This window comes from Acomys russatus, chromosome 18 (assembly GCF_903995435.1).
Source record: "Acomys russatus chromosome 18, mAcoRus1.1, whole genome shotgun sequence".
Lineage (NCBI taxonomy): Eukaryota > Metazoa > Chordata > Mammalia > Rodentia > Muridae > Acomys > Acomys russatus.
The window spans coordinates 18,411,098-18,431,808 of record NC_067154.1 but is presented as its reverse complement, the minus strand read 5'-3'; the positions used below and the strand labels follow the sequence as shown (position 1 = coordinate 18,431,808).

Sequence of the window (20,711 nt, the reverse complement as noted above, 5' to 3'; positions counted from 1 at the left end):
TCCTACCAACTGGTAGAAGTTGGAGCTGTGGCTTGGCCAGGGAGAGGGGTGTTGCTGCTGAGTCAGCGTATTCTGAAAGACTGCTGTGTTTGAAGAAAACAGCAGCTGAGGTCCATCCTGGTTGGTATTTTAAAAGCACTCTGTGTGTGTCAGTGCTCGGATTCTTTCTTAGATGCATTATCGCTAGCTGCTTCCGCAGATGCACGCTGCTTTGCTTCTCCTTACCCTTCCTTCTGAAGAGCCTTTCTTAAGAATGGTTGAGGGATGAAAGTATGGTTATCTCTCTTAATAGAGAAAAAAAAAAAAAAAAAAACCCCACCAGGGTTGTTTACAGCTTCAGTATCTTACATACGACTGTAAAATTTTATGCCTGTGGTGATGTAATAGATTTTCTCCTTACTGTGTAACTTGTTACATACATTTATTCAGATGAATAACTGTACTGTTTAACAAAGAAAAAATGTGGTTTAGAGCTGTTTCCATAGCTTTCTGTGCTGTGTCTTGTTGAACACTGATGTTTCTTGTATGCACAAACGGATAGGCTCCTGTGGCTTGGGACTGGCATAAAGGATGCCTGTGCCCACCTATGAATGTCCCTTGGTTCTAATATTTCTGTGTACCTGGACTAACTTCTACATTGTGGCGTCTCTGTGTCTGCCTGGCAGCTGTTTCTTCTGCAAGCTAGCCTGCTCACAGGGTGGCACGAACAGAGTGCCAGACTACTAATAACTCTTGACCCTATGGACAGCCTGCCATTCTAACCTGAGATTTAGTGGGAGTAAGTGGTTATTCCATTAACCAGTAGTTGGGACAGTCTGAGCGAGTGTCCTGCGCTGCCTGTGGAGTTCTGTAGCTGGATCAAGCAGCAGTCTACAAGGAGGGTTAGCTAGCACTGGTTTTCTAGACTAGTCTCTTCATTGACTTCTTTTGGTTCCTCTTCCCCAGTCCTCTCTCAGTGTTTCCTGACAGTTACCTCCCTTTCACACTATGTCTCACAGTTGGTTTCTGGAGGGATCGAGATAAAGATGAATGTAACCATACCTCTTTATTCAGGAAGGTGAAGTGATGCTTTTAGTAATAGTATTGGAGCATATGTATATGCATTGGCTAGTTCTCTGTTTCCTTCTCCCTCTCCTCCCTTCCCTCCCTCTTGCCCTTCAGCTCTCTCCATTTGCGCGCGTGCGCGTGCGTGCATGTATTGGGGTGACCAGAAGACAGTTTGTAAGAGAACCACATGTGGGTCCTTGGGAACGGAGCTTAGGGCGCAGGTGGTGAGTGCCTGCCTTCCGACTAAGCCATCTCACCAGCACTACTTTGATGATTTGTTTGTTTTCTCGAGACAGAGTCTCACTATGTAGTCTTAACTGGCCTGGTACTTAGTACATAGACTAGATCTCAGCCCCACAGGGATCTGCCTGCCTCTGCCTCCCAAGTGCTGGGATTAAAGGTGTGTGCCACCACACCCAACTCTTACTTTGATTTTTAATTCTTAGATCTCGATTAATACTCTCCCTTGTAATGCACAGCATAGATTCTACATGGATAAGATATTGTTTAGTAATAGTACATTAATAAAACACTTTGACTTGACTTGACTTGAGAGTTGTGCTAGCAACATATATTTTCCTTTTCTTTTTAAATAAAGAAGAGATGGGTTAGCTCATTGAGACATATGGGCTGGTAAATTTATCACTTAATTTGGGTCTCCAATTAATTTTTCTTTCTCTGACTTAACAGCTTTTTAATATTTTTCATCTGACATGACTTAGAAGCAAGTTAAAGTATGTGTAGAAAGTGAATGTCAGTTGAATCAGTGATGCAGGTAATTTATTTGAATTACTTTTCATGAGTTTTTTATTCTTGAAATAAAATCATTTCCACTAAGTGACATTTTTTTCTAAGCTAATGAGCTGCTTTGTACATGGAATGTCTCCCCTGAAACTACCTTTATGAGTGAATAAAACCCTAGTAGATTCTGTAGCTTTGAAGTCGGTACTTTTGAAAGCTGGAGAATGTAGAGCGTAAGTACAGGAGAGCCCGGCACTTGGCATCTAGAACTCATCCAAGGCGGCTTCGCAGAGACGCATTTTGACAGCTTATGGAAGAAGAGTAAAAAAGGGTGAGGATAGAGATGTGGCTAGCCTGAAAACTGGGCATTTTGAGGAAACCTGGGTTCTGCTTTCCAAAGGATTGAGTGCAGACTGTGGATGGGAAGAGAAGGTTCAGTGGAAGCAAAAGAGGAAAAAACAAAACAAAACCCAAAACAACAAATAAAAACCCAGCAGAATTATATTGGAAGAGAGAGAAAAGTGTCCCTGAGCATCTAGAACCTCAGCTAGATGCTTCACGCCAGCAGGTAAAGCCTCTTGCACCCTGAAGTAGCATTTATAAAGGGGGAGAGGGTGTGAGGGACTTGAGTGAGACATAGGGCTAGAGGTCATACACAAGAGAGGTCCAGCCGCTCTCTTCTCCTCTGGTAAGAAAAATGGTGCTGGCTTTCCACACTGCCCAGGGACGGGTCCATTCAGCGTTGTTCTTGATTCCCGTTATAACTTAAAGGGAAGCTTACACAATGTCCGGGGCCCTTGACATCCTGCAGATGGAGGAGGAGGGCGTCCTCAAATTCCTTGTTGCAGGAACCCACTTAGGGGGCTCCAACCTTGGCTTCCAGATGGAACAGTACATATACAAAAGGAAGAGTGATGGCATCTACACCATAAATCTGAAGAGGACCTGGGAGAGGCTATTGCCTGCAGTGTGGGCTATGGTTTCCATGGAAAACCCTACTGATATGCCATCTCCTCCAGAACACTAGCCAATGAGCTGTGCTGAAATTTGCTGCTGCCACTGGAGCCATTCCCATTGCTGGCTGCTTCTGCCTGGGACTTTCACTAACCAGATCCAAGCAGCCTTCAGGGAGCCATGGCTTCCAGTGGTGGCTGACCCCAGGGCGGAGTACCAGCCCCTCACGTCAACTTGCCCAGCATGGATTCTCCTCTGTGCTATGTGGACAGCCATCCCATGCAACAAGGAGCGCACTCGGTGGGTCTGATGTGGTGGATGCTGGCCCGGGGAGTACTCCCCATTCGTGGCACTATCTCCCATGAGCACCCATGGGACATTTGGCCTGATCCCTACTTCTACAGAGACCCAGAGGAGGTTGAGGAAGAGGAGCAGGCTGCTGCTGAGAAGGCTGTGACCAAGGAGGAATTCTAGGACAAATGGACTGCGCAACCTTCTGAGTTCACCGCCGTTCAGCCAGAGGTGGCAGACTGGTCTGAGGGTGTGCAGGTGCCCTCTGTGCCCACCCAGCAGTTCCCTGCAGACTGGTGTGAGGGTGTGCAGGTGCCCTCTGTACCCCCACCCAGCAGTTCCCTACTGAGGACTGGAGCGCCTAGCCAGCCACTGAGGACTGGTCAGCAGCTTCCACAGCGCAGGCTACCGAGTGTGTTGGAGCCACCACTGAGTGGTCCTGAGCTGCTCTGCAGAGACCTGAGCAAAGGGCAAAGGTGGAAGGAAAATAACGTTCCTAAAGCTGAAAAAAAGGAAAAATGGTGCTCATGAAAAGATTGAATTCCCTGGAAATGTGTGAGGAGTGTAGAAGGTTGGTAGTCCTTCCAGATGTTTGTGCCATGGTGCCAACATCTCCAGATACTGAGAAGAAAGGTTTGGGGAAAAGAGAGAAGTTACATTTAGCACTTGATTCCACAGGCACTCAGCATGATTTGGGCCTATCACGTTCTTCTGAAAGGCCAACTGGTGTTAGCTTCCGAAGGTAACTGTCATACAGCTGCAGATACCATACTGAACAATGTACTCATCTTGTATCTTCTGAAGATTGAAGAATGGTTCTGACATTTGTGGGCAAAGTGTACAAAAATCAACCATTGTCTGTTCATTCTAATGTATAGTCTGTTTTACAGGATTTTATCTTGCCTTTAATTCAGACAGTGCACAGTACCTCAGTTACACTAGCTGTAGAATATTTGTGATTATAAAATTACCTTAAATACCTCTGGAAAAATGTTTACATTTACAGTTATTATTCAGTTACTCTTCAGTGGAAATAATAGCTTTAAGTATTTATAATTCTTGCCAAATACAAATAGCCAAAATATTATGAATGTAACATATAATAACTGCTTGTTTCATGGTTCTTCTTGCTGCAGGTAATTTATTGTATATATGTATAATAATATAAATACATATGTAAAATATTTTAAATTAAAAAAAGAGAAAAAGTATTTATAATTCAGGTTAGGGTCTTACAGTTGTGGTACTTGCTTGCCTTCATTGGAAGTAAGCTTAGTTGGTATATCGATATATTGTCTGATTGACTAATGTTTAGTGTTAACTGTCTATAGTGACATTTTATAAGTAGTAAGAATCACATTCTGTCAGCTATAAACTGAATTACGTCATATGTAAAACGAAATAACTTGCATTTTAAAGAGCTCTGCTTTGTTTTGGTGACTACTGCAGTGCTATGTAAAATGTTTAGCCAACCAGACTTATTTGAAAATCATTGGCTATATCATTTTTGTAGAAAGGCAGGTAACTTTGTAAAACTGATTTCGTAGTACTGTTAATATTTTGTAAGCTTGCTATGTATGGTTGTATTTTTCTTTTTACAGAGACTATTTATAAACTCTCCATATTCAGCCACTATCCAGCCTTCACACACTAATAATAAATGGCTAGTCGTTAATGATTTACCTCTGTCATATCTGCCTGATCTGGATTATGTGGAAGCAAATCTAGGTTTGCTCACCTCATAGTAATTACTTTAGTCTGGGTCCTTCTTCCTCTGGGATTTTTCCTCCCTGAGCTATCCCAAAGAGTAATATAAAGAGATAATTAGTTCTGGAGTGAAAGCTTCCTAGTTTTGAATTTCTCCAATTTTTATAACCTAATCTCATCTATAAATGAGTCTGACATTACTTGATAGTCTTTATAAAGAAAAAGTATATTTGCATTTGGTCATTTTTTATATTGTAGGTTTTTTTTGTTTGCTTGTTTGGTTCCCCCCCCCCCCTCGTTTTTCAAGACAGGGTTTCTCTGTGTATCCTTTGCTGTCCTGGACTCGCTTTGTAGACCAGGCTGGCCTTTAATCCCAGCACTCGGGAAGGAGAGGCAGGAGGATCACTGTGAGTTTGAGACCAGCCTGGTCTGCAAAGTGAGTCCAAGACAGCCAGGACTACACAGAGAAACCCTGTCTCAAAAACAAACAAACAAACAAACAAAAACAACAACAACAAAAAAGAAAGACTCTTTGGGGATTCTTTGAATAATAAATGCTTCAAATGTATCCATTACTCAGACATGGTCATTTTTTCCTAATGTTCTTAAAAACAATTTTCAGGTGGACTGCTTTTACTCTGAATTGTATTGCTGATAAATACTGTTTCAAAAATGGAGTTGGGTGAGAAACTGCGTTCTGATGTTTAACGGGAGGGAGACTATATTGTAGTAGAGAGGGGGCTTTGAAGCTGCCTTGAGAGCTCTGATACCCAGTGTGGTCTGCAGTGGCTTGCTCTTTGCTAAACTTCAGCATCTCCATTTGTAAACTGAAGGTAGAATTAGCAAGCAGTTGTAAAGTGCATGGGGGTAGTTTGTGAAGAGTAGATGTCAGTGGCATTTTTTTTCTGCTAAAAAACATTTTTTTTTTCCCATCAGGCAGTGGTAGTGCACACCTTTAATCCCAGCACACTGGGGACAGAGGCAGGTTACTCTTTGAGTTCAAGGCCAGCCTGGTCTACAGATTGAGTTCCTGGGCAGCCAGGGATACACAGCAAAACTCAAAAACCAAACCAAAAAAAAATGTTTTGTTTTCATATTTATCACCTTATATCCTTACATTACTCTTCTACATATGTAATAGTAGCCCATGGTGATATGAGCTAAAATTTTGGACAGGCAAGAGAATATTTCTAAGTAAGTGCCTATTGTAGGTGTCTTAAAAACATTCCCAGCACTCAGGAGTCAGAGGCAGGCGGATCTCTGTGTTTCAGGACAGTCCAATCTACAAAGAAAGTCCAGGACAGCCAGAGCTGTTACACAGAGAAACCCTGTCTCAAAAAATCAACAAAACAAAACAAAACACCATGGGTCTAGAAAATGAATTTTTTTTGGAATGTACTAAATTACAACAAAATGTAGTAGTGATGCACTGTTACTGTAAGGAAAGGTTCCAAGTATGTCCACTTGTCACTGTCATTGTCCTTTATTTCCTATGTGGTTTTAGAAAAGACTTATATGAACTAGACTACTAAGCCTCTTGAGCCCTTCAGAGCGATGGCATTGTTCAGTCTTTATTTTGACTTGGTGATTTAATAAAATCAAGGTGACTAGAAACTAAAGGTGCCCAGGTTCAAGACTGTATACCAGCTTTTAGTAGGCTTTGTTCGTGTCTTTCATTTTCTAGATTCCCTGATTTCAAGATGTTTTTGTTTCTGGTCGTCTCTGCATAGGTACTTGTCTTTTGGGTGGCTTTAAAATAAGGCTTTAAAAAATAATAGTAGTTTATACTTTATTTTATAAATAATTGTATATATTTAAGTAACTTAAAAGAGAATCTACTAACCTGGAGATGAGTGAGTGCCTTTAGGGTGCTCATTGTTCTGTAGCTAAGTCCTAAACACATTCTGACCATCATTTGTTTCAGACACTCATCCCCTGCCTTTCCCTTTGTTCCCCACCCCCTTAGCTTGCAGTCAAGTCAAATTCAGTTTCCATCCTTTCATGGTGGGAGCTGGCCCAGATGGCTGCCACAGCAAGCTCTGCTGCTCATGGGCCCTGTGTCCCCTACATTGGGACTTAGGGATAAGTTTGGCTGCAGACAGTACAAACCAAACCATTGGCTGGAGCCAGCAAAATAGCTTAGTGGGTAAATGCAACCAGCTGCCAAGCCTGAGAACCTGAGTTCAATCCCCAGGACCCACATGATAGGAGGCGAAAACACTCTCTCTCTCTCTCTCTCTCTCTCTCTCTCTCTCTCTCTCTCTCTCTCTCTCTCTCTCTCTCACACACACATACACACACATAAATAAATAAATATAAATAAGTAAAATGTAATAATTAATAAGCTTATGTAGATTTTAGCATCAATGTCCTTGTATTTTTTTATGTACAAAGTCTAAATGTCTCTGTTCTTGATGTTTCCATTGACATGTTATTAGAAGGAAATTCTTAATTACTTGAATCATTTACTACAGTTTACTGGTTTGTGAAACCTAGAGATAACCTGTGGGACTAGGAAACCGATGGTGACCCGCTGACCAGGGTGTGCCCCTTCTCTGTGGAGGCGACCCCTGATGTAGCTTTCCTCCTCTAGCTCCGGCTTGTTCAGTTTCTTTTCTGGCTTTCTGTATTCTTTACCATGTGTTGTGAAGTGGTGCTCGAAGTGCTTTGTGGGTTTTGTTTTGTTTTTAATTCTTGATACTGTAAGGATGCAAAATTGTATCCCCTTCTCTCCACCTCAATAATCGTCTTCTACCACAAAATGGAGGCATTACATGAAATTTACTGTATCTCTAATCTGTGGCATTGTTCCTCTGTTTACTTGACACAAATACCTTTCTTCCCTTTGTTTGCTTAAATACTCTACTTATGTTCCCTGAAAGACCTTTAATTGGGTTTTGGAGGTGGGTTTCCTAATTATTCCCAGCTGTGGTTGTTTCTTCTCCACTCAATCCAGAGATCTGTGTATCAGTGGAAATCTTTGCTTGCCTTGCAATAGTTTTTTCTGGCTAGATTTTAAAAAATTTATTATTTTCAAAGAGTTTTTTGTTTGATTGTTTGTTTAGATGTATTTATTTTATGTGGGTTTTGTTTGTTTGTTTGTGTTTTGGTTTTTGTTTTTGCCTGCAAGTATGTCTGTCTGTCTGCATGTATGCATGGTGCCTGCAGAGGTCAGAAGAGGACATCAGATCCCTTGGAACTAGAATTAGAAATGATTGTGTGCTGCCATGTGGGTGCTGGGAATTGAACTCATATCCTCTGTAAGAGCAGTAAGTGCTCTTAACCACTTAGCCATCTCCTCTATCCCCTTAAGGTTGTGTACGCACCATTGAGGTTAGAAGACAGGATCAGATTCCCTGGAGCTGGAGTTACAGGTGGTTGTAAAATACCTGACATGGGTACTGGTCTATGCAAGAGTAGCAAGCACCCTTTATACTGCTGAACCATCTCTGCAGCCCCCAGGCTAGACTTCTTAGCCCTGCCTATTCTATTTTGTCTTCTGTAGTTGTGCCCCAGTAGGAAATGGATTCCTTGCCCTCTCATACTTATCAAGGCAAGCAGAATTTAGTTATGGTTATCTGTGACTAAGGCCTGACCTAATCTAGTGAACGGAGGTCCTGACCTTCCTCCAGTGTTGTCTTGACATTTGCAAGCCTCATGTTGTTGGTCAGGTTTCCCACTGAGTTCCTTAGGTCTAATCTGGAGGCAGTATCTCTGAGTGACTAGGGGCTTTGGTACTTGAAGATTGCTTGCCAGCTGTGGCATTGGACACATTGTTCTTACTGTGGCTGTCTGTTTCTTCTGTAAAATATGAGTGCTGAGACTCTCCAGCTGCTTCAGATTGACTATACTAGCCAGCATCTTGAGGCATCAGTGACTTAGATACATCCCCAGTCTGATGGGAGTTCTCAGATCACAAGTCCTCACTACTCTGATTCTCTGGTCATCAGCAACCCTCTGCTACTGTTAGCCTGTAGCTTCTGTTCATGGTCATCTAGCATGAGTGCGGTAGCTAGCCATCATGTCTACATCTTGTTAGGGAAATAGAGGAAGAAGAAGAGGCAAAGGACTCAGGCAGCCATTCTGTTCTTCAAGGAGCATGCTACAAGTTACATATATGTATATGCCATTGGCAACACAAGAGTCTGATTACACCCACCAACCCTAGAACACCAGGAAATATGGGTCTAACTGGTGCATGCCTCCTGCCCCCCATAAATTAAAAGTTTTTAGCAAAGGAAGAGAGCTTGTTCTGAGAAGTGATGAGCAGTCTATTCCTTAGATGGTCACGTTCAGTGCTTTGAAAAAGACAATGCTTATATGGAAAAATGGAAAAGGGAAGTCTACTGATTTGTGCAATGTGATTCTTTGGGAGGTTGTTTTAATTTTTGACATTAGTATGCAATTTTAGGAAGAATGTTAACACATATTTTCATATTTGTCAGGCTTTCTTTTTCTTTTCTTTCTTTTTAGTTTATTTTGCTTTTTGAGACAGGGTTTCTCTGTCCTAGAACTCACTTTGTAGGCCAGACTGGCCTCGAACTCAGAGATGCACTTCCTTCTGCCTCCCAAGTACTAGGATTAAAGATGTGAGCCACTATGCCCAGCATATTGGTCAGTTTCTAAGAAATAAAAAGTTATGCTAGTAAGTGATTATAAATATTTTGTCAAACTATTAAAGAAAAGTTACTATTTGCTATCTTGCTTTTATAAAGAATCAAATTATGATGACATGTTGCAAAAGAGTATATGAAAATTTTTATTTGAATATAATTGTATTCCTTTGAATTAAAATTACTTTTATCATATATTTTAAATCAAAACATAAGCATAAATATTAACAATTTTGTGACATTAGAAGCTAAATATTTTCTAAAGTTGTTTTGTCTGCAAAATGGCTCTTCAGTGTCTTTGTTTTCTTTCTTTCTTTCATCTATCTTATTTCTTTTCTTTCTTTCTAAAAAGTTATTAAGTGCTGGCAAAAGTATAATTTAGCATGTTACCCACTTGGCAAAAAAAAAAAGCTTGGCTGGGGTTAAAGGCAGTGCTAATAAATATTTCCTGCTGTGCCTAATGCTGCACGTTAGCACTTCAGTGCCCCTCTCTTAGAGAATCATATTCCCAGCGCTCCTGCTTTTTCTACTTTGTTTAGATTAATCCACATGCTTTCCTCAGAAGAATGATCTTCTACAATGTAATATACTTGGTACAATGTACTCTCAAAACTTGAAACAACCAGACATGACCTTCATGCAGGAGAAAGGTGATGAAGGTTCTCTTGTTGGGAAACCATTAGTTTCTGAGGGATTTTAGCTTTTTACATTATTGGTACTTTCTACTTAGATTTTGAAATCCTCAACTCCCTTTCTACTACCTTAACTTGTCAACGGAGGGTGAGGGGGTGGGGGAGACTAGTTTGATACACCTATTCAAAAAAAAAAAGAGGCTGGAGAAGTGATTCTGGAGTTGAGAACCCTTCCTAGGCCCAACACTCAAGGCAGAGGCAGGTGGATCTCAGAGTTCAAGGCCAGCCTGGTCTACAAAGGGAGTCCAGGACAGCCAGGGCTACACAGAGAAGTTGTCTCCAAAAAACCAAAACAAAACAGAACGCTTCTTGCTCTTCCAGAGGATCCAAGTCAACTAACTGCCTATGACTGCAGCTCCAGAGGATTTGACATCCTCTTCTGCCTCTGTGGCGTGTCCACACAATACCCACCTACATAAGCCTTTTGGAGGCCCACAGAGAATGGCGAGTGAAGTGTCAGCAACTGGTCCTGATCTGCTGTACACGGTGTTAATCTAGTAGGGGCTCCTAGCACACTAATGAAGTCTCAAAATGGATCCAGGACTAGGGCAGTGACTGCTTCTCCCTTCTTTACGGAAGTCTCCTGAGATGACCCTGCCACCACATTTCCTTATAGCTACACCAGCCTGATTGATTGCTATTAGTACTTGAGGCTAGCAGGTATAGTCTGATTGGCACCTTTTAATATTTTAAAGGATTATACACTGAACAATAAAGTTAGATCTGCACCTTTGACTCTGGTCTCCCGAGTCTGGAGTCTGATTCCCTGGATTCTATGTGGGCTCTGTCGCCATTCATCCCCATGCCCCCGGTTACACACACACACACACACACACACACACACACACACACACACACACACACACACACTATACTCACTCTCACAGACACACATACACATAAGTAAAAATATAATTCAACTTTTAAAAATAAAGTGAATTAATAGTAATTGAGCTTGAATTTTTAGTTAAGGGGACAGCCTTGGAGTGGTACCAAACAATTAGTTGGCATTGGTGTTATAGTAATGAACATACATGCCTTCCAGAATGAACATTAGGCATGGCTTTATTTAATACATAGATAGCTTCTGAGTTCGCCAAACATCTCATTGTCAACTGCCAAAGTTGTACATAGCACAGTTTGCTATTTCAATATTCACTGTTAGTGACTTTCATTTTTCATATACACAGAAATGCTTCTACTAAACAAGAGATATAGTAGATCCTGTTTCCTTGCTCATTAAATACATTCTGCCAACACTTAGATCATCTTAGATTCCAAAATTTTCACTGAGACTCAAAAGGAGAAGGAAATACAACTGGGGACCAAAATAACATTTTGATGTGTCCTTCTAGTTTTCAATGTAACTGAATTTTATATGCTAATCTCGGTGTGGTGTTTTCTAGTTGCATTGTAACAGATACACATATGTCACGAGTTCCTATGATTGTGGGTTTGTTTGTTTTGTTGTTTGCTAAGCTGGCCCTACTAACTTTTAACTATTTTGAAAACTATTTTACAACATGTTAACCGTAACTAATAGTGTATACCTTAAAGCTGTTTTCATAACACAACGATATGCAATAATACATATATTAATTAGTTCTTTTAGCCATTCCACAGTGCTTACATACTTTAAAACATTATGCCATATACCGTATACATTTTTTATTAACTAAACTATAAGACTTTTAAAATACTCACATGTATATGGAAAAATACACAAAAATAAGTGGTTTATCAAAGTGTAAGATCACAGTATCCTCAGTCATACTTAATTTTTTAAAACTTGTTAAATATATATCTAAAGTAAATGTGAAATCGTTTGGTTATTTATAAAGCTAAATTAAATGATGAAAGACTCAAACTTATGAAAGTATTCAAATTATAATTAGTTATTCAGCGTTTTTTAAGAATTCTAAAAAAAGTTAATGAACATCTGTTACAAGGAAGCAAAATCAATGGGGTGTAATTAAGACTAAATCAATAGGCTAGTTCACTTTCACACTTAATGTAGAAGAATTTGTGCTTAGCGTCCTAAAAGATATTAATCAGAATTACTTGTATAAAGTTGAGCCTAGCCTCAAAAAGACATTTCTAAAAATTAAGTAGATTTTTGTAGATCATTATTAAAAATTGTTTTGAGAGTGAGTAGATGTACTGGGGTCCTGCAGTTGGAAAATCTTGTCATGGTATTGTAAAGGAATGTGTTAGAGTTGCTTCATTTTTTGATACCTGATAGACTTTCTTTTTTGTTTTTATTAATTTTTAATGTCTAATTCAGTATTCCACATACATAATGCCCAAGTTATAGACACACACACACACACTCTGCCACCAGTGCTGAAGATCAACCCCAGGAAGGCCTTGTTTGTGCTAGGCAAGCCCTCTTCCAGAGTCATCCTCAGACCAAGATGAGCACATTTAACACTGGTAGAGGATTTAGTTAAATGTAGAACTTAAATTAGCATGCAAGATACAGTTCAATGACTTGTTTTAACCAATTATGTATTTTTGTCAAGAAAAGGTGACTGTTGTCACTTCTTCACAAATTATTTCAGGTGAATTTAAATTTCATTTTAGATAGATCTCTATGCCCAGCAAGTTCTTATTTAACACTTCCCTTTTGTTTGTTGACAGAGCAAATGAATTGTAATAGTAGCTTAAACAAACTACGGCTAGGCAGCTGGCTTGTATGGTGTGTTGTGGAGGAGCTGTGCACACAGTTACAAGCTGTGCTGGATGGATGATTGTGTCCCATCTCTACTTGCGAGCAGTGATCGTTATGACTCATACACTAACTTTAAGCTCAGCCAACACCTTTGCATTGTGAGGTGTTTACTCATAACTCATTAATAAGCATAGCTTTTAGATTGCTCTACCATCTGCATTGTTCCCATTGATTTTAAAGTTGCTAATAAAATAATGCTAATTTACCTTGTACATTTTTACATAGGGCTAGAAAGTCAGTCTGAAGAAAATTGTGTTTTTTAAATAATACAGTCAAGTCTATTTTCCCTATGTTTTTGTCTATTTAAAAGTTTGGCTGTGTTTATGTCTAAATAGGAAGCCTGACTTATAGCCATGCATTTCACGTAGCCAATACTTGTGACTAGGAAGACAGACGCCCTTGGACTGGGGAGCATTGTTAATGCCTCTCCTGAAGGTCTGAGGTAGTTAGTGGCACTTGACACACACAATTCAGTTTAAACTGCCCTCTGGGGAAGTTAACAGTTTGTGAGGATTAAGGAATGACTTAACTGTCCTCTTAAGCTAGTTTGTGGAAGTTAATAGACTCATTCCAAAACTCAGGAGAATTTCATTTGAGCATATTTTGCTCATAGCATAACAAAAATATTTTTTCATGATACAGTTAATTCAGGCTCTAAAAGACTAACCTTTTCAGCAAACTCGATATGTAAAAAAATTCAGATTCATAAATAGACACACTTTGGATATTCTTTAGTCTTAAGAGATGGATGATTCACCTCATGTTCTTGAAATGACATGACATGACATTAAAAATGTTATTTGCTAGTCCAAAATTCAGTTTTTCATTTAACATTTTTAGAATACTTGCATTGTGAAAGTGTACACGTAAGACAGACTGTATCAGATGTTTTGTATTCACGTGAAGTTTGTCGGTGTCTGTTTTGTGCCAGGTTCTAGGTTAAGCACTGGGGATCCAAGTGACCTAGTTCCCAGGAGTGTTCTTTGCTGCATCTGGAACCACTAAAGTCGGCTGTGGACCTTGGCTCTTGTTAATTGTGTGAAGTAGGGTGGGACTCTTAACCCTTCATTCTCTGTCATCTATAGGAAGAAAGGAATGGCTGTCCATTTGCAGGAGGATTAGCTGACTAAGTAGTGTGGTATTTGCATACAGTACAGGACTTCAAGGCAGCCCTGGTCACTCACGCCTCTAACCCACTCTAGGAAGCTCGGGGCAGGAGGGTCATGAGGAGTCTGCGGCCAGCCTAGGCTACAGGGAGAAGCCCTGCCTCAGAACAAAAACCAGACAACAAGAACTTGATGAATGTTACCTTTTATTAGTAGTGCCTGAAAAGTAGCATTTAGAACTACACGAGAAACACCAGAACAGGCTATTTGGTATTTTCATCTTTAGACTGGGACAGAGTCATTTGCTTTGTATTCCTTGAGGTCTTGTGTTTCATACATTCTTCATGCTGCACAGACACATTTTACAATGAGGCAGAAAGCCATAAGTACATTTTTATTTTTCGTATTTTAAAGGCGGATGCAAGAATTACTGTGTGGCCAGTTGTAGATACAGGGGAATATATGTTTAGGTCCTGGCAAATGTAGTGAATAAATAACCTTTATCACTTTTCTTTAAAAAGATAAAGAGCCACTGATGAGTTCTTTGTAACGTTTGCTTATGAGAAAGAATTACACACTCATTGAAACAAAACTGTCAGGGAAGGTTTGCTCTTGGAATTGTCATTTTGTTAGGTATCTTAAGTGGAAGATCTGTGTAAATATTTTTAGAAAACTATAAATTTAAAAACTAGATAGTTTCTGTATACCTACAGCACAACATTTAGGCACTTAAATCTGTAAATGCAGTTAATTTTGATTTAGCAAAGATGGATTTCTAAAGAGGTATAAAGTAAGCAGTGTAGTCATGTTTCCTGGAGACTATCACTAATGGTTGTAATAAGTATGTTAACTTTAGGTGTGACTATTCATTTAAAGAGCTACATAAACATGTGCCTGATTCCTTTGATGGTTCATAACAACAGCAATAACTTCGTTATGAAAACTGAATTCCCTTGTGAAGTCATGGGAATTGCAGCTCTAAGATTTGTTCAGCTGCATGTCCTGTAACCAATTATTTCAGTGTGTCTTCATTGTCTAGAGTGAAGTATTGATAGAGAAAAAACTCGACTTTGACATTAAATCGCTAGCAGTAAACTTCATTACCAAGTCCAAATGCCAAGAACAGTCAGCTCATAGTCTAGGAGGAGTATAGACAGTTGAACAGCAGCCACTGACAAATTGCACAAGTGTTTTAGTAGTCCCTTTAAGTTCTGGTTACACTGTTTATAGTTCATTAAGAAAATTTAATACTTTAAGAAAGCATTTTTTTAATGTAACATCAGAAAATTGTGTAGTTGAGCATTGTTTTAGTGTGAATTTTGGAAGGACTTTGCTATTACCTTATGAAGGGTTTCTCTTACCTTAGATCGTCTAAGAGAAAGTCAGCTGAAGTTAATAATTAATATTGAGCTTTATTGTAAATTTTACATGTAATCAAAATGTTGTAATATGATTAGAACTATTTAAACTCAACTAAGATAATCAAGTTTTTGTTGGTTTATTATTAAAGTTGGATTACAGTTGTCAGTTTTAATAATTGCTTCCCTGCCACTTTCTTTCTTTCTTTTTCTTTCCTTTCTTCTTTCTTTCTTTCTTTTCTTTTCTTTTCTTTTCTTTTCTTTTCTTTTTTTCTTTGTCTTTTTTGAGATAAGCAACTTCACCTAGTAACCCTAGGTGGCCTCAAACTTGTAATCTTCCTGCCTCAGCTGGAGGAATTCAGCTACTGGTATTCGTGCATAAATCACCACTTACAGCTGGTTTATTTTAAATTTAAGACAGTTTGTTCTTAGAAACCATAGGAGCGATGTAGATGCTCGTTGCAGAGTAAGTGGGCAAAGGATGCACTCACATTTAGAGTTGAGCTGGGAACTTAGTCCTTAAACAGTCATTCATAAAATTAGGTTTACGTTTTCTGTAAATGTTAGCATGAAATAGAAAACAATCAGTACAACGCTGTGACTTTGAGATTTAGCATCGTGATCAAGTATTTTTAGTATAGCATAACAAGGAAATTGAATAGTTGGTGTTGACTTTGCTGGTTTTTAGTATGAATTTTTGAAATGCTTTTTTAGATAATAGATTTTTAAAGGAACAGTAATGTTCTTTTCGTAAGAGTATTGTTGAATAATGTTCATTTAATACTTTGAGCTTGAAAAATGAGCAGATAGAGTGATTGTGAAAATGGACTCTTCCATCCTAACACCATGTACTCAGCTGGGACCAAGCTACCCAAGCCGTGCTAGAGCACAGTGTGCTGAGAAGTGCAGTTGTTCATTTCTGTCCCTTTAGGACCAGCCAGGTGCTGTAGTCTGACAGTTGTGTGCATCAGTGCAGAATATCGTGCACAATCATCAAGTGGCACTATTTGTCTTTAAAGTGACACATGTAACTTTTATTACAATCATTAATACAAACAAAGAAGCTAGCAGTGCTTTTTATTATCATCAGGCAGTTTCCTAGGAATTTTCAGCAAAATATCAATTTAGCCATAATTCTAGTATGTAATACATGAGCTGTAATAAAGCTTTTGGTGCCTGCTATTTTAAAAGTCAAGTCAGTAGCTCGAATGTGTTTTACAATCCCATTTTGATTCATTGTCGCCTCTGTTTTAGGTAGCTCTGTACATTTATTTTGCTCTCCGTGTTTGTTTATTTTACCAGTTCAGCTTCTTTATAGATTTTTGCTCTAAGCAGAAAGGATTTTTGAACCGTTTGTTGTTAGCATTTGCTACAGTGAATGATAGATGCAAGTACCCAAGACATTCTTGTTGAAAGACAGCTTAAGGGAAAAAAAAAAATTAGCAAAAGCATTGTCTTTATTTACCGTGTAGAAGACCACAGCGTCACTGTAGGTGGAAGTGTGCTGGCAGGGCACCCCAGAGAAGGACATCTCTAGTGATAGCTTTACATACCGTCAGCTCACAGTACTGGGTTAGCCGCCGGACTCTGAGACAAGCTAGCTGGGCGCGGTGTTTGGAATGCCTTTGATTCTGTGGCTTCTGAAGCTTGCAGGCTGCATGCTTGTTGCCTTTGTTCACGAGACAGGTAATTACTTGATAAAATGAAGTGCATCGCTGTGAACAATTGACCCTTTGGAACAGTCCAGGCTTGTCAGCAGTCTAAAGCCACACTTTAAAGCCATCATTATGGCCTCAAACTTAAGAGTTTCCAAGGTGCAGACAAAGGTGTTGTCTTCCTTTAGGACGAGCCGAGTGCCATTCTCAGACTTGATGAAGTATTTAAATTGAATGATATTTGACGACACAGAAAACTCCTCCGGAAACCCATCCAGCCTGCTTTTGGACACCAGAACAATGCGAGATTTGATCTTTGATATGAAATCAGGAGCATTACAGAAGATTCTCAGTCCTTGTGAACGATCGTGATTATCTGTTATTTCCAAGAAAGTAGTCTCTCGGGGTGTTAGCTGTTCTTTTTCCCACCTGGATTTCACTTCCTCCGCCAGCCCCTTGAGCTGGAAGAATTCTGCTTCTTGAGCAAGAAGTTGATTTTCTCGAAACCCTTCAGGCAATAGAAGTTCTCCATTTCGTAGGAAGTTTAGGACATGCCTGAAGAGGAGCCCGTCCCTGTCTATGAAGTAATGGCCATCGGCATCAAATGGACAGAGGATTTTCCCATTCACGATACCTTCAAGGAAAGTGTCTGGGTACTTGGTCAGTGTTTGCTTTTGAGTAATGTATAAATATCCACCAACGTTGAGGGTCATCAATGTGGATTTGCAGTTCTTGCCTTGCTCAGCATCTTCCAGGCTGTTGTGCCTCCCTTCATACTCCCTTTCTTTTTCTCTTCTGATTATTTTACGCTCCATTTTCTGGATGCTATTTCAGCTTGTTCTTCTTGGCTTGGAGATTTTTTTTTCTTTTAAAAAAGAAACACTACCACACAAGCACGCCTTTATTCCGTCCCAGCCTGGCGATGCAATGAAATGCTGGCAGCACCGCCTGCGCTGGCAGCTGGGTTTTGCAGTAGGTGGCGTGTCAGCTATGCATGCAGGAGCTTTCTGGAGTAAGACAGAAAAGAGAATTTGCATTTAACTGTATCAGGGAAGGGAATTGTAGCAAAAGGATTTCTGTGTCTGTTTTTTGTTGTTGTTGTTTTGTTTTTGTTTTTTGTTTTTTGAGGAAATGAGGCTTACTCAGAGTAAATTGACTTTTCTTTATCAGATAAACTGCCACTCTGGTTTAATTTCCAGGTAAATGAGAATTTCTGTCCATTTCTAAAGGTCTGAGTTATTGCTTAATCAGGCAAAGCTAATACTGAGTTACACTGTCACCTTTTAAAAAGTAACATGTTGCACTGGTATTGTTTAAAAGTAAATCATAATAAGAAACCTAAAGTGAAAGAAACTAGCACATGGAATTTTCTTCTATATAAGTCTAGTGTTTGCAGTGATGTAAACCAAGACAAAAATATTTAGGCTTGCTGTTGTGACATTGCATTTGAATTTAGTTGAATTTGTGTGTGTGTTGGATTGGTCTCTGTTTAAATGAGAAGAAATTTGCATAACTTCACAACTGGTTGTTTATTTACATATTTTTTACTTCATCCTTTTAAAAAAAGAAGTTGTGTAGGCTGGCTTAGTAGTATTCGTTCACATTTTATTGGTTACCATTTCCTATGGGAAATCCATGAGCTTGTTTTACCCTGTTTCAGTACTGAACAGTCTTGAGCTACCCTAGAGAACACTGTAGCCATGTTCATGCACATATGTTGGGGAGACAGAGAAAGGTGATTCTAAATGGGTGCTAGGAGTGCCATGGACAAGTGAGGTTTTGTTTGTTGTTTTACAGAGATTAATAGAAAAGTTGCCTGGAATGCTTCCCTGTTCCTTTGTCCTTAAAATTGTCTTCCAAAGCATCTTAGGATTCTGAACTTATACTTCTACATTCAAGGGCCTGGTGATAAATCAGAATGCGTTTGTCTGTACATATCCCTTGAGCAGCCTGTCTACTCAGTGACCCGGAGGAACTCTGTTGTTCTTAGATTAAGATTTTGGCTTTTATATGAAAGTCACTTGTATTTCTGTTATTTTTAAGTTATCTTTATGTTGTTAAAGGTATTAGAATAGGCTGTCCTTTTTATTTTTTTATAAATAGGATTGAATTTTCATTATATATTTTATACTATATATTCTTATAGTAGATAATGAATTTAACATTTAACACCAAGGTTACCAAAAACTAATTGAAATTGGACTAGAAACCTAAGGCATACATGTTTTTAGTGGAATGATGACGTCCAGCTTCTTTGCTCTGCCAAAGATGTCATCCCAGTGAGCCTTTAGTATTTTACCTGGAGCTTTGCAACTTGCTTTGGCAAAGCCATAAACTAATGCATCCCTCTCAGTCAGCCCTGAAGCATTTAAGGAGAGTGTGTTCTTGTATTGAGAGAGAGAGAGAGAGAGAGAGAGAGAGAGAGAGAGAGAGAGAGAGAGAGAGAAGAGAGAGGGAAAGTTTTTCTATGGGTGTGACTTAAGAATTGAAGAGTTGGGTGGAGGGTACCAGTTTAGAAATCATGGAGTTTTATTTCCTACAAGTGATTAACATCAGCAAGAGCAAAATAGTTTACATGCAGTCCATATATGGATGGATGGATGTATATTTATATATGTATGTATGCATATATGTATGTGTATATATATATAAATTAACAGGACACCTGAGTCAATGCAATTTGATCATAGTTTAGATCTGGATAGGTTTTGGTATGTCTGCTTCCTTGGCCTGTCCTTGATGTTGTTGCGAGAAAGCAGCCTTCTGTGGAGGGGGTGGGCAGGTAAGAGCATAGGCAACTCTTCTGTCTCTGCCTGAAGCCACTTACGGTCTCTGTTGCCAGAATTTCAACACCATAATGAACACTCTTTCTTCAGTCTTGCCTTCTGTGTTGTGTTTTATCTGTTTGTTTGTTTTCACAGGGTCTCACTCCAGCTTAGGCTGTCCTCAAAGTCTCAATAGTCTCCCTTCTACAGCCTCTGCAGTGCTGTGACTACAGGTGTGAGACACCTACCTAGTTTCCCTGGGTTATTGTGATACAGTCTGAGGACTCATCCACCCCTCACCTCTTACCTCGAACCCTTTGTCACTCTCAACTTATCTGTGGTGTGCCATGCACAATTTGTTTGCCAGCTGTGGCTGCCACTAGCATTGTCACCAAAGCCGTCATGCAGTACCTTACAGAGAGTGTGAATCCACAGGATTTCCCTTTTGTATCTTGTCTGCCATCTTGCATCTTTGAAAGAGGAAACTGGCATCCATATTGCTGCTGTTTCAGCCAGATGATTTGATGGCATTCATGGAACTACAGGCTTCCTTTGACTATTGCTGCCTCTTGCGGTACACTTGCCAGCTTGGCTTCATGCAGACTTCTCTAGCTGTATTGATTTGTGATAGCTGCTTGCGATAGGTAGGCTAAAACTATAATGCAGTACTTGTATGACAATACCAGAGATGGCCCCTACATATGTGGCTGTGTTTCTCTGCCTCACTACAGGTATAAAGTAGAATTAGGCAGTCCAGCAATTCTATAACAAGAGCCTCAACCACATTAGAGTGCGGCTCCTAGGTGCCTTTGACCACTAGTTTAGAGGATTTTATCTAACTTTGTAAACAGGAAAACATCAAGACATCACTGTCAAGAGTAGAGGCCCTGCTTTCCTTAACCTTAATCGAGTTGGACCACACTCCATATGGGTAGTACATGCCCTTATTCCCAGCTTTCAGAAGTTGAGGCTAGAAGACCCTGAGTTCAAGGCCAGCTTGGGCTACATAGTAATGTCCTATCTCAAAATATTTTTTAAGAGGAAGAAGAAA

General features: G+C 39.6%; 2 protein-coding genes and 1 non-coding gene across 3 annotated transcripts in view; 2 read left to right on the top strand and 1 right to left on the bottom strand.

The window, feature by feature from the left end:
- The window catches only part of Gtf2f2 (general transcription factor IIF subunit 2), a 115,430-nt gene that overhangs the window by 30,003 nt on the left and 64,716 nt on the right, over positions 1-20,711 (top strand). The gene's annotated exons all lie outside the window — the stretch shown is intronic.
- LOC127202448 (small nucleolar RNA SNORA5) lies at positions 6,709-6,844 on the top strand. The gene has a single exon (XR_007832324.1). It is a non-coding gene; the product is annotated as a small nucleolar RNA SNORA5 (small nucleolar RNA).
- Positions 16,760-17,861, bottom strand: Kctd4 (potassium channel tetramerization domain containing 4). The gene has a single exon (XM_051160845.1). The coding sequence runs from the start codon at positions 17,708-17,710 to the stop codon at positions 16,931-16,933; it is 780 nt and encodes a 259-aa protein (XP_051016802.1). The 5' UTR covers positions 17,711-17,861; the 3' UTR covers positions 16,760-16,930.